Below are 20,411 nucleotides of genomic sequence, written 5' to 3' on the forward strand. Positions count from 1 at the left end.
CGAATCATTTGATTCAATGAATGAATCGGCCGTTTGAACAAATCGGTTGAATAAAACTCCAACAACTCGCTTATTAAGACAGTGACTTACTGCCACCTACTGGCGGGTTTAGTTGCATATTTAAAGTACCCTTTAATTAAAATGTTAAAATTATAAAATATTTCATATTTAAATATTGAATAGCTTTATTTATGCAATTGCAAATTAAGTGTAAATATAGTAATGCCAGTTCGGATGCCGCTTCTGTGTCACCTCTGCACTGCAAGGATGGTTTTTAATTTAATTATTTAATTTGACAGTGGTACGGTCTTATTCTAATAGAATTTAATTTGAATGTTAGAATTTGACATAAAAGGTGATGCATACCTCTAAATACGTTTAGAAATAATTTCCATATTTAGGTGAAAATGCCCCTGGAAATCAATCTAAGGTGGCAAATATTGCTCCTTAATAATTTTTTTTATTTCAGTCACTACTGTGAACTGACCACTGCATAGATAGAATATGTTAAATATGAATATCTTTGTGAGTCTGCTGTCAACAACAGGCCTAAACCAGCCATGGTACCAGTACAAAATCAGTAAAATATCATCTGATTATTATCAACAAAACTTTGAAAATAGAGATATATTTTTGTTAATATTGCAAACCCCTAATGTACGGTATTAATTTTTATTTCTTCAGGTCTTAAAAAGGTCTTAAAAAGCCTTAAATTTGACTTTAAAAAATGTGCAGATACCCTGATCTAACAAAAGTTATAATTCCTTCTGCAGTTTATTAACTATATATATATATATATGTGTGTGTGTGTGTGTGTGACCCTGGAGCACAAACCCAGTCTGGAGTCGCACGGGTATATCTGTGGCGATAGCAACTATACATTGTATGGGTCAAAATTATCCATTTTTCTTTTATGCCAAAAATCATGAGGATATTAAGATCATGTTCATGAAGATATTTAGTAAATGTCCTACCGTAAATATATAAAACATGTATTTTTGTGAGTGAATGCAGCACAATCGTGAACATAAATGCACAACTTTAAAGGAGATTTTCTCAATGTTTACATTTTTTTGCTCCTCAGATTCCAGATTTTCAATAGTTGTGTCTCGACCAAATATTGTCCTATCCTAACACACCACACATCAATGGAGAGATTATTTATTCAACTTTCAGAATGTAAAAAATTTACCCATGTGACTGGTTTTAAGGTCCAGGATCACATAATATACATACATATATACACAAATAAACTTGACTTTGATGAGTGATAATGGTTGACTTACGATGGCTTTCTGCTGGCGGAGTTTGCGAGCCTCTTCCCGAAGCCGGTTCAACTCCTTCTGTCTGCGACTGAGGAAAAACAGATTTAGACTCAATGCAACACGAGAAGAAAAACGTAAACAAAAGAAACGCAATAGTTCGGTGAATTAGATTTTTTCCTCCCAGCCCTAGTTTTCCCACTGACCTCTTCCATGTGCAGCGAGACTCACTCCAGTCCGGCTCCGGCGAGTGTGAACCGGACCGAGAGCCACATAAAGATCGGGATCTGGATCGGCGCTCGCGAGGAGGAGGAGGAGAAGAAGAAGGTGAACTGGAGCGCGAGGAAGAACTGCTTCCAGAATGCCTGGACCTGTACCTGATTAAACATTATCAGATTAAATTTAACATTAAACAGATTTCATTTTACGAGATGTTTTATAGTGTTCAGATTAAACTTCAGTAGCAAAAACAGCAGAGTTGGAGAGTTTGAAAACTTTAATTTGATTGCATCATTAATGAAATGTTCAGTTCTTTTTAATAATTTAATAATTTTTTACATCATTTACACATTTTACATGTGTGTATTGGTATATATATATATATATTTTTTTTTGTGTGTGTAAATCTACGTTCACTGATTCGACTGCATCAGTACTAAAATCTTGTTAAATCTTGTGGTGGGAATCCAGTTTTTATTTTACGTGTGATCGTTAACGAGTGGATCTCTGAGCTGCTGTGAGTGAGTGGAGGCGGGGTTCATTTGCATATTCATAGAACCGCGTATACTTATGAGACAAGGGTGTAGAGTTACATTCAAGCTATTTTAAAGCATAAAGATATGTATTTTTGCATTTAAATGTAATTTTGGTGATCAAAGATGAGATGGTGATTATTTTAACTACATTTTTACTGTATTTTAGCAGCAACAGCTTCCGTTTACCTCTTTCTGGGTGGTGAACGAGACCTGGAACGAGATGACGACGACGACGATGATGATGATGATGAAGAACAAGAAGAGCAAGATGACCGTGAGCTGGAGCGTCGGTATCCTCCATCATAACCCCGCCTCTTCCTCCTCCCACGGTCCAATGGGATCGGAGAGGGGGCGGAGAAGCGCAAACCCCTCCCCCTCAGAGACTCCGCCTCCTCGAACGTGTTTATCCTGCAGGGCGAGCTGTCAGGTGACAACAACACCCTGTAATCGCAAGGACTCGAACCCGAGTCGAACGACGTCTTGCTCCCCTGAATCCCACAGTAATCGTGATCCAGGAAAAGTTGAGCGGGATTCGACGCAGGAGTGAAGCTGGGAAGTTTTGAATGAGTTTTGCTGGGCGGCAATGGGCGAGGTTCGATAATCTGAATGGTTTTGCTGGCCTTCATGGATTTGACGGACACCAGGGGCTTCCAGGTCTGATGTGGAGGTGTGGCGGGTGGAGTTAGTCCTGGAGAGAAACAAATAATCATAAACTATACACACACATATTATGACAAACACAAACTTTTATTTTGGATGTGATTAATTGTTGCACAGACATACATATATATATATGTTTCTTGAGTAAAGAAAAGCTGTAGTTATTCAGACAACCAGTTCTTTATTCACGATTGCATTGCAAACAAGCAGCGACATATAGGAGGGGGCGGAGTTATGAGGTTTGACTGACAGTTTGAGGAGCCAATGGAGTTATGAGGTTTAGTCACTGTCACAAGCTTTTCAAGCAAAATACTTTTCATTTGTTAAATATTAGAAAAACCGACAGACAGACGTAAAGAGTGACTAATAGTAATGATTTATGATTGGGATGCACCGATATGAACATTTTGGCCGATAATTTGAAAGCCGATAACTTATATATTGCCCGATAAATCTAAATCCAAATTTTTAGCGAATTTTGAGAGCCTGATTACAAAAACAAAAGTCTCACCATTAAAGTCCAATCCAAATCCGATAACGCTAACAATAAAAATTAACATATATCGGCAGATACCGATATGGAGGCCGATATATTGTCCATCCCTAATTTATGAACAAAATAAAAATGATGAAATATGGAGATATGAGGTTCCCCCCCGACAGCTGGTGATCAGACACTAACTCTGATATGACCTCTGACCTGCAGTGCTACTGAGATCCGTCGGCCGTCGATCCTGATGCTCATCCCGGGAAACTTCCGGAAGATTCTGCCCTTCAGAAGCTGCAGAGAAACAACACAACCCGACTGAGGAATCCACATTTACGGTACAAATATTAACTAGTCAGTTGCTATAATAATTCCCTGTGACGTCCGGTTGTGTTTCTAGAGATTTAGACATTATTAATTCCAGCTGTTCTACAAAAGCTATTAAGCCATTACAGGACTTCAATCACAACTTTAACGATTGTGATTTAATATCGCGTGCGTCTCTGACTGCATTAAATCTGAGACAATATTGTGTTCTGTGCCGGGAGACAAACATTCAGACAGGATCAGTTCATGAAGCTTTTATGGAATGAAAATGATTCAGGGCTGATAAAGCACACGGATCTTATCTGTCTATTCGGTTACTCATAATCATAAACAAAACATGCATTTATTACGTACCTTGAGTCTCAAACTGCTCCAGAAGGCTGGTCAGATCGGTGGCTTCAATTCCTGCAGAATAAACACAACATGAATGTTTTGAAACTGTTATTATAGTATCACTGATAAAGTATTGTAGCTTTTATTAAAAAAAAAAATTTGTTTTATAATTTTCATTTGAATTTGAATGTTTTTTGTTTTTGTCTTTTCTCGATTTTTCCTTGTTACATTTACATTACATTTATTAATTTAGCTGACGCTTTTATCCAAAGCGACTTACAATTGCTATATATGTCAGAGGTCGCACGCCTCTGGAGCAACTAGGGGTTAAGTGTCTTGCTCAGGGACACATGTCTATTTAATTTCTTGTTTCTATTTGTTTATATATATATATATTTTTTTTTTTACAATTTTTACAATATTTTCCATAGTTTTAGTCATTTAGTTGTTTTAGTCATTTTAATTAGATTTTTTTCTATTGAGTTTTTATTGTCTATTTAGTTTCAAGTTTCTATGATAGTTTTTGTAAATAAATTTTATGTTTTCATATTTTAGTTATAGTTTTTTTTTGGTGTTTTTTTCATTTTTATTAGTTTGTTGTTTTTTTCTATTTAGTTTTTATTGTCTATTTAGGTTCTAGTTTTTTTTTTTTTTTTAGGCCATGTCCACACGGACACGGGTATTTTTATAACCGGAGTTTTTCCTCCTGCGTTTTTGAAAAAATCTCCGTCTACATGAAAACGCAAAAACACGCTATCAAGCGCCGTCAAGAGCATTCCACACCAGCAGGCGGCGATATAACCCTAACCGTAAAGCCACGTTGGCCAATCAGAAGCCGTCAGCGGCGCACAATCTGACGTCAAACACAGCGGATAACGGCGCAACTTTGACGTCGCAAGGCAAAAACTCCGGTTTTACTGTCTAAATTAAATTAAATTACTGAGTAATTTAGTTGTTATTGTAATTTTATTTGTTATTTGTGCCTATTTAGATTCTAGTATAATTTTTATAAAAATTCAATATATTTGATATTTTCCGTTTTAATTTCAAAATTCAGTTTTAGTAACATTTGTTATATTTGTATCATTTTATTAGATTTTTTTTTTTTTTTAATAAAATTAGTCTATTTAGTTTTCATTAAATTTTTACATCCAATACAACTAAATGAAAATGAGAAATAAAATAAAATAAGTTGTATAACATTTGTTCCAAGTAACAAAAATAGTTTTATTTTATAAATTGTTTTAGTTTTAATGACCCTGCTTTGAAAGCATTTTAATAGTTTAAAAGTCCGTTCAAACCCCACAGGACGGTCAGCTCACCGATTTCTCCACACGCGGTCTGGTTCTGCTGTCCTGGTTCTGATCCGGCTCGCGTCGGTGAACCTGTAGCTTTAATGATCACAGGCACGACCTCAGCCGGTCGAACCTCTTCACAAGAAACACAAACATCAGCTTTTGAGTGTGTCAGCGCCGGCGCCGTGTGGACCCCCGGTGATGGTGTGGGTTTCAAGCGCACCAGAACCGGGTTTGGCGGGTCAGTGCACAGATCCGAGGGCGCTCGGAGCTTTACATGCGAGGAGCGTGAGATTTCTCGTGGCTGGGATGCCGATATCTTCACCTCAACAGCTGGAGCTTTATCGATCGCACCGCAATGTGTGTTTAGATTCAACTTCCGGCCCATTTTAAACAAATCCGGCAGAATGGCCGGAAGCTCCCTGGGAAAGTCGGGAAGCGACGGCCATTTCGTCCGATAGTCCATTCGTGTCTCTTCACGAGGTTGTGTGTTCTGCCTGAGGAGACGGTACTCTTGCAGACTGAGTGCTTTGGGCTTCTGAGGGGAAGTGATGTCACTGTTAGAGGATGTGGATCCCGAGTCTGAATCGGACTCGTCGTCAGGTGGAATCTCGTGAACGAAGGTTAAATTGACTGCAAATGTCACCGTTTTCCTGTTTTTTTCCCTGGTTTTGAGTAGAGCGCTTCGCTGAGGAGTCCTCACCAAAACACTTTTGTCTAAAGACGAGATATTTTCGTCTGTCCTGTTTCTACACGCATCTTCATCCCGATCCTCTTCGGATGTGGACATCAGAGACGAGCCGCTTTCTGCTTGTGGATCGAGTCCTTGTCCTGATTGGTCGTCTTCCGGTTCCTCGTAACCTTCCACATCTACAAACTCCTCCTCTTCCTCTTCTTCCACACACACATGGACCTCCTTCTCTTTCTCCAGATCTGGCCTGATGCAGTACGGATGCATGTGTCTCACTAAATCCGCCAGGAGTTCACGTTCGTCTTGTGGGAATATGGTGTCGGACTCGATGCGAAAGCTTCTCGCGCTCCTCTTGGTCTCTCTCGGGTTCTTCTCTTCCTCGGCTCGCTGGGAAATCTTACTCTGGGTTTCCAAATGGCGACGGGGTCTCAACTGTCTGTCCGATATTACCAGCTCCTGATGGAGAAAACACAACACTGGGATAAGACTAGAGGTTGGCTGATATATTGTTTTTGCCGATTGATCGGTGCCTAGAGCTTCCTCTTCGGCTTAGGGATTTGAAATGTTGTAAAAGCGACATGTTAAATGTATTATGCTGCGTTTGATTGACTTAACATTGAGTGATTTCAATGTTAAGTCAATGTAAAGACGCATTTACGCGCGTCTGGAGGCCCTGCGGCGCGAATGAGGCGTTTAGCGAGGCGCAGTAGACGCGAATTCGCTTCAGTCGCGCAAATGACGCGCGAATGAGGCGAATTGAGCGTCTGGAGCGAGTGGTGCTTCGTGCAATCACGTGTTTGACGCGAATTCGCATCTGACGCCCGAGTTTAAAAATGTTAACTTTGGCGATAATTCTCGCCGCATTAACCAATCAGGAGCCTGCTTGCTGCAGTCACGTGGTGAAGTGACGTGATAAACGGGGGCAGGCCCGCTTTTCAGTTTATAATGTCATTTTAAATGTTTGGCCCCAATAAATTATTTTGTAATATGACCTGCGTGAAAGAAGGAATGACATTGTTCAGCTATATGTTAATGTGACACTGAACACTTGCAGTCGTAGGCTACATTTCTGAACGAGATGAAGAAAAACTCATATAACTAAAGAAGTCGTTTGACCTACATTATAACGAGTCATTAATGTATTTTAACTTATATGTTTCATATAATAGAACCGAAGCTATAGATTGTGAATTTAAACATTTCTGGTTTAGCAGCGGCAGACGTCAGGAGCACTAGCCGAGGTGAGGCTGCTCCAGCGGGTTACATGAGCGCTGAGCGCCGCTGATCGCCTGGATCTCACAACTCCGAAACGTCAGATAAATTTTTTTTAAATAGGCGCTATCTTTATAAACAAACCACAGATTTGAGCTTTAAACAACTACATTCTCGACTGAACAACTCTTAAAACTACATTTCGTGACAAAATAACAGTAGTATTTTTAAATTTCACGGCCTTTCTTGCAAACAGAACCGCCTAGCACTGGCCCCTCCCAGAAGAAGCGGACTTCGCCTCGGACTCGCGAATGCATTCAAAATGTTCAAGCGTCAAACTAGACGCGAATTTGACGCTCTATTCGCGTTTGGTGTGAACGCAGCATTAAAGATGTATTATAGTATACTAAAAACATACTCAAGTACATTTTTAATACATTTAATAGTACGTCTTTTTCACCTGATGGTGTTTTTATTATTCAAAAGGAGAGTAATGTATTATATAGGGATGCGCCGATACCGATAATTCTTTACATTTGAAAGCCGATATATTGGCCGATGAATCTAAATCCAAAATTGTATGTAATTTTTGAGAGCCTGGTTACAAAAACAAGTCTCACTATTAAAAGCCATGCCTCAAGCACACAATTATAATATTCTCATTATAATGTTGTGTAGCCGATATGACAGACTTGTGCTGCACTTTACTTAGGGCTGTGCGATATGACGATATATATCGGATGGACGATATAAAAAGTCTATCGATTCATATTATGCTCTATCGTTCATATCGTGGTGTCGCAAAAAACATTGTTTACGGCAAAACTTTTTTCATAATTTGGAGGACTGCAATCTTACACGCCGCCATGAGAATGCAGGCAGAAACGTGAATAACATGGCGAGTGAAGGGTGATTCAATTCCGGGTGTTTCCGAGCAGGACCAGCCGGGACAAACCGAGGAGCTCGTTCCTAAATGAGGGGCTACCTCTGTAGCCTGAACATGATTTGGTAAAATTTCTTTATGTTTGGTTGACTATTATATTTTGATAATGAACATGCTGCTATGTCAAGTTAGCAATGCAATAACGTGTGCGCGTGCCGTGAAGCGTCGGCGCGATCACAGGAACAGGAATCCGTTACTCCGTAATTTATGGTCATACGGATAGAAGCAAAAAATGATTCAAAACTGTAAAGCCGTAAAATACAGAAAACAAGCTCGATTCCCTTTTCTAACATCTCGGTTTCCTTTTTGTGAACTTTGGACCCTGTCGCATGATCCGAAGCTCAGCAAAATGCTTCCTTTCGTTTTGTTAATCTGTAATTATTTAAGGCAAATAGCCTATATTTCGCATATAGGCCTATATATTAGTTTTATATATTTAGCTTTATTCTGTTTTCTCCGTTCACAGAAGCGCTTTAAGTGCGTGATGTGACGTTGTGTGGATCCATGTTCTACACTATCCTGCAATTTTCGCTGGTTTCAAAAAACAAAAAGTTGCATATTACCTGCTATTCATTTTCACTGAAATGTAGGCCTAATTTTTTGACAGTTGGTGACATAGCCTACAGTATGGAAAACTAACGCCAGCGCATTCCCATTGCGACTTATCAATGATGACTGACAGCTGAGCATGGGCATTTCACTCACGTTGGATAGGCTATGCGCGTCAATATCACATTTGCTCAGGCTGTACTATTTGATTCGAATACATGATTGGTTGACTGGCAAATTAAAATAGTTAACAGAACGATAAAATAACGTTGTTAACCGGGTAATGGTCATTTCAAATAAGCGTGTCTGTTCAGAACGATTAAATTTAATTTGGTTTCCGGTTCTGGTTATGCTCCTGTCAAAATTTCGTTTGTTTGTTTTCGTTCATTGAACAGGTTCAGAGCCCTGATTTCTGCTACATTTTAAACATCTTCCATTGAATTTTTACATTTGGTATTTTATATAGCAATATTTTATGTTGGGCCTGTAATCATTTGTTTTTGAAAAGTGTTTTAAATTTCGTTCATATTTTATATTTCTACATTCTTAATCAAACATTTGCCCATTTTTTTTTTGAGAATATAAAAAATATATATATATATATATATATATATATATATATATATATATAAAAAAAAATTGAGGATATACTTAATATATACTCAATATATATATCAACTTTTCTTTTATTTGATATATGCTAAAAGTATTTTCCATGTAGTAATTATATATATAAATTATTAATTGATTGAATTTACAGAAAAGGTACTATATCGTGATATATATCGTTATCGGGATATGAGATGACTTATATCGTGATATGAGATTTTGGTCATATCGCCCAGCCCTAACTGTATTTTCCTTTTTTAAGTGATTCCCATTATATTTCGAGCAATTCAAAGCCATCATGTTGAACAGAAATAATACATTATTTATCGGCTTTAATATATCGACCAAATTTAATTATCAGGCCGATAATGATTACATGAACATATATTGACTGATACCGATATTGTGGCCGATATATCGTGCATTCCTAGTACTATATTGAACAGATTGTCATATGTAGGTCTCTAAAAGAGTTCACTGTAAAGCATCATCTATTGTGAAGATCATCATCATGGTTGTTGTTCTGGAGGTTATTTTCAAGGAAGTACAGTGTCTATTAATCGGTAAAGCTACAGTAACGTTAGCTTGAGATCCTTTACATCTACATGCAGTTTTGTTTTTAACCGCTAGAGGGCCAAAAAAACAGTCCCCCTGTGGTGTTAAATCCAGCTTTTAATGCAGTTCATGTGTCTATGTGGAGTTATTAATCTGCTTTAACACACACATGTGTAAGTTCATAAGTCGACAGCATTGCTGAGTATTTTCTGCTTAAAACTGCAGTGAACCAAAGACAGTCTCAAACACACGGTGTGAAATCGCTGGTGTTTCTGACGTCACACACTACCTTGACCAATCAGATCAACGTGTGATCGTCCACCAGTGGATCTCTGAGTGAGTGAGTGGAGGCGGGGCTCATCTGCATATTCATAGAACCGCGCATACTAAATGAGGCGAGGGTGTCGAGTTACATTCAAGATATTGTAAGGCATGAAGACATTTTTAGCAAGGAAAAAAGGTTTTAATATGTAATTTTGGTGATGAGTTTTAAGGGATAATATTATTGACTACAGGGGGACTTTAAGTAATTTAATTTGTCTTATTTGCAATCATTTTCATTGCCAATCGTTTTGCCAATTGGCCAATTGTTCAGTTATCTAACTAATTTTTTTTTTTTTATCGGTTGTCCTTTAGATAAAACTTGACTGAACAGAAGTTTCAGCCGTTTGATTTACACAAATATATAGTTTCTCTTCAACACTTTCATCCGTGGCGCTGTGGAGACGGGAACTGCGCATGAATCCGGTCAATAACAGGATAAAGCAAAGGAAACTCACTTTTCCTGACTTTGAAGCTGGGGATGGTGAGATTTTGGGGCATTGAAGCGCCGCTGCTCGATCTGAATGCAGAAGATTCCTGAGCTGTGAGGGGAAACGTTTGACAAAAGCAAATTAAACAATTGTTTTTACATATATTGAGAACTTGAGACACAAGCGACTACTAACTGTGTGGTTTGGATCCTTCCGAGCTGAAAAAATCTCTGCGTCTGGAAGCACGTCAAATGGTGATAGCGTCTCGACGTCTACGCTGTCCAAAATCTCGCTCAGCGCTGACAGAAGCGACGCCTCACTTTCCACACTTTCAGTCGCCATCTTCTCCTGAAAGATGGATAAAATCGAAGGATCCAGGCTTCCGTGGAGACTGAGAGCATCCGAGATCTTTCCAACATCCAGATCAAAGATGGGAAAGTCATGTTTTCCAAATTCAAACTGTGGATAAAACACAAAACACAAAACAATGCTGGATAGGATTAGGAGGATTTAAACCCAGGCCACAAACTCTGGGCTCCATATTCCTGTAAAGTCAAAGCTGGAAAGTACAGAGACTGTATATAAATAATAAATAAATTATGCTAGGGCAAAAATGAAAAATAATGCAGTTCATATTGTGTTAATAGTAAACTATAAGTCACTATGGTACAAATATTAAAAACTATAGAAGCTTGTCTCCGCCACAGAATAAAATAAAATCGCAACTTTTTTCCTCTTAATAATATCTCGCAATTCTGAGTTTAAATCTTGCGATTCTGAGTTAATATCTCACCATTAAGAGTTAATATCTCACAATTCTGAGTTAATATCTCGCAATTCTGAGTTTAAATCTCACAATTATGAGTTAATATCTCACAATTATGAGTTAGCCTAATATCTCACAAACAGTGAGTTAATATCTCGCAATTCTGAGTTAATATCACACAATAAGTTAATATATCACAAACAATGAGTTAATATCTCGCAATTATGAGTTAATATCTCGCAATTATGAGTTAATATCTCGCAATTATGAGTTAATATCTCGCAATTATGAGTTAATATCTCGCAATCCTTCAGTAAGTCATAAAGAGTGAAAAAAGTACAGAAATCTGAATTAAAAAAAATTATCTATATAGGCTACTATAATAATTACTAGTACTACAATAAAGCTGTAGTACTGAAGCTTCTTACACTTGCATAAGTTTACAGTAAAAAAATAATAAGAAGAAATTGAATTAATATTACCATTATATATTTGACTATGTTTTAATAGTTGGTTGAACTTAAAATAAATAGCCTGAAAAGAAATGCGTAAACAAAAATCTGTAGATCAATAATTCATTTTTAAATAGTAAAGCAGATTTACAGAAGTTTAAATGCCATGACTAATGAACAAACTCAACGAAACTCCATTTAAAATGTTTATTTAATTTAGATTGTTCATTGATTCCGATTGAATCTTGACTCTGACAGACAGGCGTGTGTGTGTGTGTGTGAGACACGTCAGCGTTATTTGACCTGGAGACTCAGATAAGAAACACGAGCATTAAATGACATCGAAGAGAAGTTTCACCTAATAATTCATACATTCGTTCAAAGATGAACGCGAGACGAATAAGATCGTGCAGAAGTAAAATATTCTTTGATTTCATTCATTTAATGGCCTTTCATTCTGATTCAGTGTAATCTGTCAAACACTCAGTGATATTCCCCACTTTATGGGCTTAAAAGAAATGCATTTTATTTTAGACAGTGTATATTTTGAACATCATGTTTCAGCTTTAATGCATATATACTATACTGGTGTATGACGATTTAAACAGCTGAAATCAGAACTTGTAGTTCACAAACTTTATTCAGACACGTTGACTAACTAATTAAACCGCCTTTGAGCTGTTAATATGATTGCAATAGCGCATTTCTCGAGATTTATAACTTCACATCCGCCTCGGACACGCGCTCCCGTCCACGTGTTCACATACTGAGCGTCTTTTCTACACATGCTGTCATCACTAAACCTTCATACAAACATCTGCATATACACAACAGAAACACAAATAAGACCTGAGCGTCCTGGTGCGCTTGTGCTGCTGTGTTGTCCGTAAAATCACACTTTAAATCCTTCAGTTTTACGCCATGCGGCGCCGCCATTTTGATTTGGAGAGAAGACTTGCACACGAGGCGCCGGGTGAGTCACGTGACGTGTAGGGTTCCCGGGAAAATGACAGCTCGAACTTTCAACCCCAACGGTCTTTGCTGCAGTTACTAGGCAACAACTCGCATTACCGTTACCGTTTGTTTTACTGTGAAGAGTTCTTGGTATTCTTCATTACTATTATTTTACATATTTCATTGGATTTTTTTGTAATTGGGATGACGGAATGCAGTGGCATCTAGTGGACGATTTTCTCAGGTAAGTTAGGGCAGATCAGCAATTTTTCTGTCAAGTCTCATACATTTTTTAGTTAACGGACTATTTTAAGTCTAAACTTAATTTTCTTCGCTCCGCATTTCCATAATATGTGTTCACATATTACCATTTGAATTAATATCTTATTTTACAGTAAAGCATTTCTGTCACATAAGAAAAAAATCTGCTTTTGTAAATCATAATTATGACATACTAAGTCATATTTATGAGATGAAAAGCTGAAATTAAGACTTTATAATTATGACATAAAAAGTATAAAATATGATAGCCTAAAGCCTTCTAAATTGAAATTATGACAAGTTAACTAAGCTTTGCGCAGATGGTGGGGTGAACCAACAAGCATAATCTCAGTCTTTTCACTGTTAAAACAGAAAATTATCTGTCATCCATTCCTTCATCTTAGAAATACACTCAGAAAGCAAATGAACAGGCACAATTTCATTAGGTCTAAAATGAATGTAGATCCGGGTATCTTCTGCATAGAAATGTAATTTTATACCAAGTGATCTCAAAAGCTGGCCAAGAGGATAAACATAAATATTAAAAAGAAGAGGGCCCAAAATTGACCCCTGAGGGACGCCAGACTGCACAACATTAACCTCCGATCTAAATGAGGTTTACCACCCATGGCAACGAACTGCTTCCGATCAAAAAAAGTATGACTTAAACCAATGAAGAACAGTATTTTAAACCCCCAAAACAGTTTCAAGACGGGTAATTAAAATTGAGTGATCAACAGTGTCAGAAGCGGCTCTGAGATCAAGTAGGATCAAAACTGAAAGACAGCGAGAATCTGAGGCAATTAACAAGTCATTGGTGACCCTAGCCAGTAATTTACGAAAGCCTGATTGCAGAGGCTCAAAGAGATTGTTCTCAGTTAAGTGAGAAATCCACTGAGAAGCAACCACTCGTTCCAAAAGTTTAGCAAAAAAAGGGAGATTAGATATAGGACAAAAATTAGTTAAATTCTCATAGTCAATATTTGACTTTTTAGGCACCGGCGTAGCCTAATTGCAGTAGTTTTAAAAGCAAGTTGATTCTTAGCAAAATTCACTTTGTTCTTTCAAAATTATAGGTGCTCATTAATGTATAATTACTTCTACCAACTAATCAAGTATTCTCGTAAGCGTGAATCTGCCATTTATATGTGAGCTGCTTGAATGGCGGAAGCCATGTTGTGCCTCCATCTTGGAAATACATTAGCCAAAGAGGGACACACCTGGAGATTCAGGCTTCGCGTTTTACACTCAGCGGCGCCGTGACAAATGTGAGGGCGAGATATTACTTGCGACTGCCGGCAGATTTGGAATATTACGGCCACCGTACGAGTTAAAACGCCCTCGGAATGGGAGGGGCTAGAAAGTGATATTCAGTGGGTAGTCATATACAATTTCACCGCTAGATGGGAGAAATTCCTACACAGTGTAGCTTTAAGTTTTCATATCCTGTATCTCTCTCTCTCTCTCTCTCTCTCTCTCTCTCTCTCTCTCTCTCTCTCTCTCTCTCTCTCTCTCTCTCTCTCTCTCTCTCTCTCTCCTCTCTCTCTCTCTCTCTCTCTCTCTCTCTCTCTCTCTCTCTCTCTCGATGTTGTGAAACGGGGCCAGTGTGTGTGTCTTGTGAAGCAGAAGGAAGCTCCATGAAAGTGGGTCACCTTCCGGATCTATCCGGACCCTCCATTATCCACACACACACACACACACACACACACACACACACACACACACACACACACACACACACACACACACACACACACAGAGAGATCTCCATTATCTGTACACACACATACACACAGGTAGACACACACACACACGTATCCGTGGCCTCTCAGAATTTGGCAAGAAACCCAGAGAACCTCTCAAATTAAATGCAGTAGTCACACACTCACACACACACACACACACACACTCATCGTACATTTGGAAATACATAATTCGACATGAACGTTTTTTATGAAACAAACTAATAATATTTATTATTAGTTATATAATATATATTTATGATTATATAATAAAATAATATTTTTCAATAAACTTTGTAAAGTTGACATGAATCTGAAGTTGCGCTGGTCTTCTCTCTATTGTGTTGTATATCGAGTGAAGCGCTTCAGGAACAAGAACACATGTGGGCGGGGCTTGATTGTGTCTGTGGGGAGTTGATTGGATGGTTGTGGTTTGCTATTGGCTGATCTCGTGTGAGTGACAGGTTATAACCCCGCCCACGTCATCAGAGAAGAGAAGAGATGCTGCAAGAGGAACTTATTCTCATTCAACATTATTAACACAATAATGATGATGTGCACCTATAAATCATTTACAATAACCACTGCGATATAAAACACAGTGACTTTAAAGTGTGTTATTTATCATATCAGTTTAAGAAATGTATATAATAATTATGAAGTGTATGTTGTGTTTCCTGTATTTGCACACGATCCGCAGAGAACTTCGTCCGACCCCTGACCTTTAACCTGACACCGCATCCCAGCGTCGTCACTGCAGCTCTGGTGTGTGTGTGGAGAAATCATCATCTGGCCCCAGAACAGCCTGAGAGCACGAGTGTGAGACGGACACCGCGATGAAGAGTCTGTCAGAGGAACATGATCTGAGAGCTTTAAAAAGAGTGTAGAGAGCTAAGAGGTACAGGACTACACAGACACACTCACACACACACACACACTCACTCACTCACACCCATACACACTCACTCACTCACACACACACACTCACTCACACACACACACACTCACACCACACACACAACACACACACACACACACACACACACACTCACTCACACACACTCACTCACACCCATACACACACTCACTCACACACACACACACACACACACACACACTCACACACACACACACACACACACACACACTCACTCACACACACACTCACTCACACACTCACTCACTCACACCCATACACACTCACTCACACACACACACACTCACTCACACCCATAGACACACTCACTCACACACACACTCACTCACTCACTCACACCCATACACACACTCACTCACACACACACACACACTCACTCACTCACACCCATACACACACTCACTCACTCACACACGCACACACTCACTCACTCACACACACACTCACTCACTCACACCCATACACACACTCACTCACGCGCACACACACTCACTCACTCACACACACACACACACACACACACACACACACTCACTCACTCACACCCATACACACACTCACTCACTCACACACACTCACTCACACACACACACACACACAAAAACACATACACGCACACACACACACACTCTCTCTCAGACACACACACTCACTATAAATACTATAATCAGTCAAATGTAAATTAACCTACATCGAACAGTGTTATTAAATTATTAGTGTTTTTAGAGATTAACTTTAAGTGAGTGTTAGATGACGGCATAGGTCATCGAAATATATGGATAGAATAGATGAGCATTAGATATGCAATATTGCCTAATATATCAATAAATTAATAAAAAATTGTAAATAACAGATGTTAAGGTTGTCAAGCGACAGATCTTTTCTTCCGTACTGTGACGAATATCCGAGTGTAATGGATTATGGGAAAAGGGAACATGTTGGGCGGGGCTTGATTCTGTCCATCGGTTGTTGATTGGATGTTGAGGTGTGGGCGTGGCTCTCCGTGTATGTAGATGAGCTTGAGGGGCGGGGCTTATTTAACAGTACCCACCATTAATTGTGTTAAAACGTGATTTCAATATTGACCGGAATAAGCGTGATTTGTATTTTTGTTATAATCGAGCAGCCCTGATGAGTTTGATAACGACTTCATACGCTAGTGCTCAGGTTACACTGATCTGTCATTTCGGTGGTTGTCTATCAAGGGCAAACACACGTGTGTGTGTGTCAGTACAGTTTTATGTGTGTGTGTGTGTGTGTGATCCTGCTAGTGTGATCTGCCACATCGCCATGGTGACGGTGCCCTGTGTGCCCCCCCCCCCCCCCCCCTGTAATGAGCTCTATTCCTCCTGTCTCTCTCCCTCCTGCAGCTCTGAGACACACACACACACAGACAGAGCTGAGAGAGAGCTACTGACAGGGGGAATCAAGACTTTTAATTTCAAAATATATATTTCAAAATATTTGAATTTTAATATTTCATTATTAATTATTTTTGTATATTTTTCTTTTTTTCCCACCAAATATTTTTAAATATATATTTATTTTAATATTTTAAAATATATATTTATTTTAATATTTTTTATATATATATTTATATTTGTATATATGCATTTTTTTTGCTTTCAAATATTTGTAAATACTTATTTTAATATTTCCTCATTAATGATTATTTTTGTAATATATTTATTTAACATTTTTAACCACCAAATATTTCTTTATTATTATTTTTTGTATTTTTATTGTTTACTTCCCCAAATATTTTTAAATACGTATTAGGTTAATATTTTTTTAATGAATTGATATTTTTAGTATACATGTATTTTAATTTGTTTGCCCAGCAAATATTTTTATTGTAATATATTTATACATTCTTATTGCCCCCCAGCTTTAACCAGCAAATTTTTTCCCAATTCACATATATATTATATCTCACTGTACACAGCAAAACTCTGAGACCACGTAGAAGATGTGGTGTCAAAATCTCATTTAAAACTGGCAATAATCATAAAGTTTCAGGGTTTGTGGAGATTAGTGGCCAGGTAACAGTCAGATATGTCATTGTTATTCTCTCAAGTCAGCAACAGTTGCTAAGGCCCTATTGGTCGGTAACCCTTTAAAGGCGGGGCTTAGTGAAGGGTCAGATGTGAGATGCTGAACGGGAAACATCTGCAGGTCAAACAGTCGTGACCTCTGACCTGTAGATATGCTGAGGTCAGCCTCTGTCTCTCTGAGGTACAGGTGTGTGAGAGAGAGAGAGAGAGAGAGAGAGAGAGAGAGACTTGTTGTCTATTGCCTTCATCTAGAATGAAATGACTGCACAACACTGAACAGTTTGTGTGTGTGTGTGTGTGTGTGTGTGTGTGTGTGTGTGTGTGTGTGTGTGTGTGTGTGTGTGTGTTTGAGTGCCTTGTCAACTACCTGAAATAAGTTTCTGTTTTTTTTTTCCATTTTATTTTATTTCAAGTAACAATGTTTTAAAATATATATACTGTATAGTTTTAGTTTTATTTAAAGGATTGGTTGATTATGATTTGACTTTTCTAACTGTAGTTAGTGTGTAATGTTGTGTTTGATCATAAACAACATCTGCAAAGTTACAAGATATTTGCTTTTAAAGAAATAGTTTTTTTAAGAACTACAACAAACGGCTGGTAGGAACTACACAACATTAGTGACATCACCAACCCTAAAATTTACATAAACCACGCCCCCAGAACACGATTTATAGATTATCATGACAGAATATGCTAATCAATGACTAGAAGATAACTACACATAAGCTTCATAAATCCATCAACTAACCATTCAGAATGTCCTGTTCTTCTACATGTCACTTGTTCTCGAGTCTCTCCATCTTTCTGACTCCGGTTTCAACATAAAAGACTAAACGTTCTGAAAATTTCAGCTCTCGTAGCTCCGCCCCCTGTGCCGGGAGCAGCGGCTCATTTGCATTTAAAGGGACAGACACAAAACGGTGTGTTTTTGCTCACCCTCAAAAAGTGACAATTTTAACATGATATATAAAAATATCTGTGGGGTATTTTGAGCTGAAACTTCACACACACACACACACACACACACACACACACTCTGGGGACATCATAGACTTTTTTTACATCTTGTGAAGAGGGCATTATACCACCGCTTTATCTATAATAACTCTGCATGTGATTAATGAATTAATTAGATTAATTATTCAGCATATCAAAAAAGGGGGCTTCTTGATCATGTTAATGTTGATCCATATTCGTCTGACCTGGGATCAGTGTAAGTAATATCAAATTATAAAACGGAGAGTTCCGGTCCTTGATTCTGATTGGTTGAGCTGCGTTCGAAGCCGTTGTAAATTACTCTACAAACACACACACACCTGTGACCGAAAACATACTGGAACATGAATTTATTTTGAAGTAAATGAACCCAAAGGCAGCACACACACACTCTCTCTTTCTCTCTCTCTCTCTCTCTCTCTCTCTCTCTCTCTCTCTCTCTCTCTCTCTCTCTCTCTCTCTCTCTCTCTCTCTCTCTCTCTCTGCACACTAATGAGAGCGAGTGAACTGCAACTCCCCACGTCTCCGTCTCTCTGCTCTCATTCCTTTGTGCTTGTTCTTTTTTTAACCTTTCCCTCTCCCTCTCTCTCTCTCTCTCTCTCTCTCTCTCTCTCTCTCTCTCTCTCTCTCTCTCTCTCTCTCTCTCTCTCTCTCTCTCTCTCTCTCTCTCCCTCTCCCTCTCTCGCTCTCAGTCAGTCAGTGTGTGTGTGTGTGTGTGTGTGTGGAAACAGACGCCCATGTGAGCAGAGTCTCGGTGGTCTGGAGCAACAGCGCAGGAGAATCTCAACGCCACCATTCCAGCGTTCGGCTCCGGCATGTGAGAAGATGTCGGTGGGAGGCTGTGCGTGTCCCGGTGAGTGTGTGTGTGTGTGTGTCGGTGAGGCGCACGGAGAGGTTCAGATGTGCACGTAAACATGGCTGCCCGCGGTCTGACGTTTGACTTGTCTAGCGTCTGAAGTGCAGATGATGGGGAAAATGGAGGGTCTGTAATCTGCCGGAGCAGCTGGTGTGCATCAGGGACGTCCGCGGCGGCGCATGGCCTACACTCTGAGGAACGAAGATCGTGTGTGTGTGTGTGTGTTTAGATCAGATCAGATGTGGCGCTTTATATGAGGGACGAAAGGAGATGGAGTTTGTGAAGTGTCTTGATTACAGGGTAAAGGTCAGGGTGTGTTTAAAGCCGACCCCTGGTGTGTGTGTGTGTGTGTGTGTGTGTGACGCTCACACACACATCAAACACAGATGTGCTCACAGAAGAGAGTTAGCTTGATGTAATTAGTGTGTTTGCAGAGGCGATGTGGTTAATTGTGATTGAGAGACTCGTCTGAAGGTCTGGTCACACCAACGATTGAACTTTAACGATGAAGTTATAGTTGTAAAAGTCACGACTGTAACAAAACTGTGATTTTAAACTATAAAAACATTGACAGCCAATCAGAGTCCATCCTGCTGTACAGACTTCAGATGACGAAAACATTTTTCTAAATGTCATAATCATTTGTTAACACACAAGTATTCATCACTTCAGTGAGCTCATGGTGTCTGCGTTAAATTATTACATTGTTTAAATTAATATTTTTAGCTAACTGTGATTTTGTATATGTACATTTCTGAAATACATAACTTACACAGTTTCCTCTGATAGCAGAGCACTGTACATTATAATATGGACTCATGCACTTTCTGTGAAGCTGCTTTGAAACGATGTGTGTTGTGACACAAATACATTGAATTGAGTTTAAAGAGCCAGACGACATAAAGTGCAGCGCTGATAATAAACAGAATGATATTGAGCGCTAATATAGTTATCGTTATT

General features: G+C 38.8%; 2 protein-coding genes and 1 long non-coding RNA gene across 5 annotated transcripts in view; 2 read left to right on the forward strand and 1 right to left on the reverse strand.

The window, feature by feature from the left end:
- LOC306990705 overlaps positions 1-1,551 on the forward strand; it is a 6,450-nt gene extending 4,899 nt beyond the window's left edge. The window contains exon 3 of the long non-coding RNA XR_013795916.1: positions 1,450-1,551. This is a non-coding gene — a long non-coding RNA (uncharacterized lncRNA). The remainder of the gene's footprint in view (positions 1-1,449) is intronic.
- LOC306990700 (uncharacterized protein) overlaps positions 1-12,743 on the reverse strand; it is a 16,526-nt gene extending 3,783 nt beyond the window's left edge. The window contains exons 1-9 of the mRNA XM_079597893.1: positions 12,498-12,743; positions 10,626-10,889; positions 10,458-10,541; positions 5,147-6,266; positions 3,846-3,896; positions 3,378-3,458; positions 2,204-2,705; positions 1,469-1,639; positions 1,287-1,353 (exon numbers count right to left, since the gene is read on the reverse strand). Of these exons, the coding sequence (XP_079454019.1) occupies positions 1,287-1,353; positions 1,469-1,639; positions 2,204-2,705; positions 3,378-3,458; positions 3,846-3,896; positions 5,147-6,266; positions 10,458-10,541; positions 10,626-10,889; positions 12,498-12,584 (2,427 nt within the window). The 5' untranslated portion in view covers positions 12,585-12,743. The remainder of the gene's footprint in view (positions 1-1,286; positions 1,354-1,468; positions 1,640-2,203; positions 2,706-3,377; positions 3,459-3,845; positions 3,897-5,146; positions 6,267-10,457; positions 10,542-10,625; positions 10,890-12,497) is intronic.
- A 2,669-nt stretch (positions 12,744-15,412) lies between these two features.
- The window catches only part of ldb1b (LIM-domain binding 1b), a 33,991-nt gene continuing 28,992 nt past the window's right edge, over positions 15,413-20,411 (forward strand). The window contains exon 1 of one of the 3 annotated variants that reach the window (XM_079597903.1): positions 15,413-15,503. Coding sequence is in view for 2 of the 3 variants with exons in the window: in XM_079597901.1 (XP_079454027.1) it covers positions 19,088-19,448 (361 nt within the window). In the remaining variant the exon portion in view is untranslated. Of the gene's footprint in view, positions 15,504-19,085; positions 19,449-20,411 lie in introns of those variants that run through there. The other 2 variants (XM_079597901.1, XM_079597905.1) reach the window with 2 other exon arrangements.

The sequence above is a fragment of the Phoxinus phoxinus genome (assembly GCF_949152265.1).
Source record: "Phoxinus phoxinus genome assembly, chromosome: 22".
Lineage (NCBI taxonomy): Eukaryota > Metazoa > Chordata > Actinopteri > Cypriniformes > Leuciscidae > Phoxinus > Phoxinus phoxinus.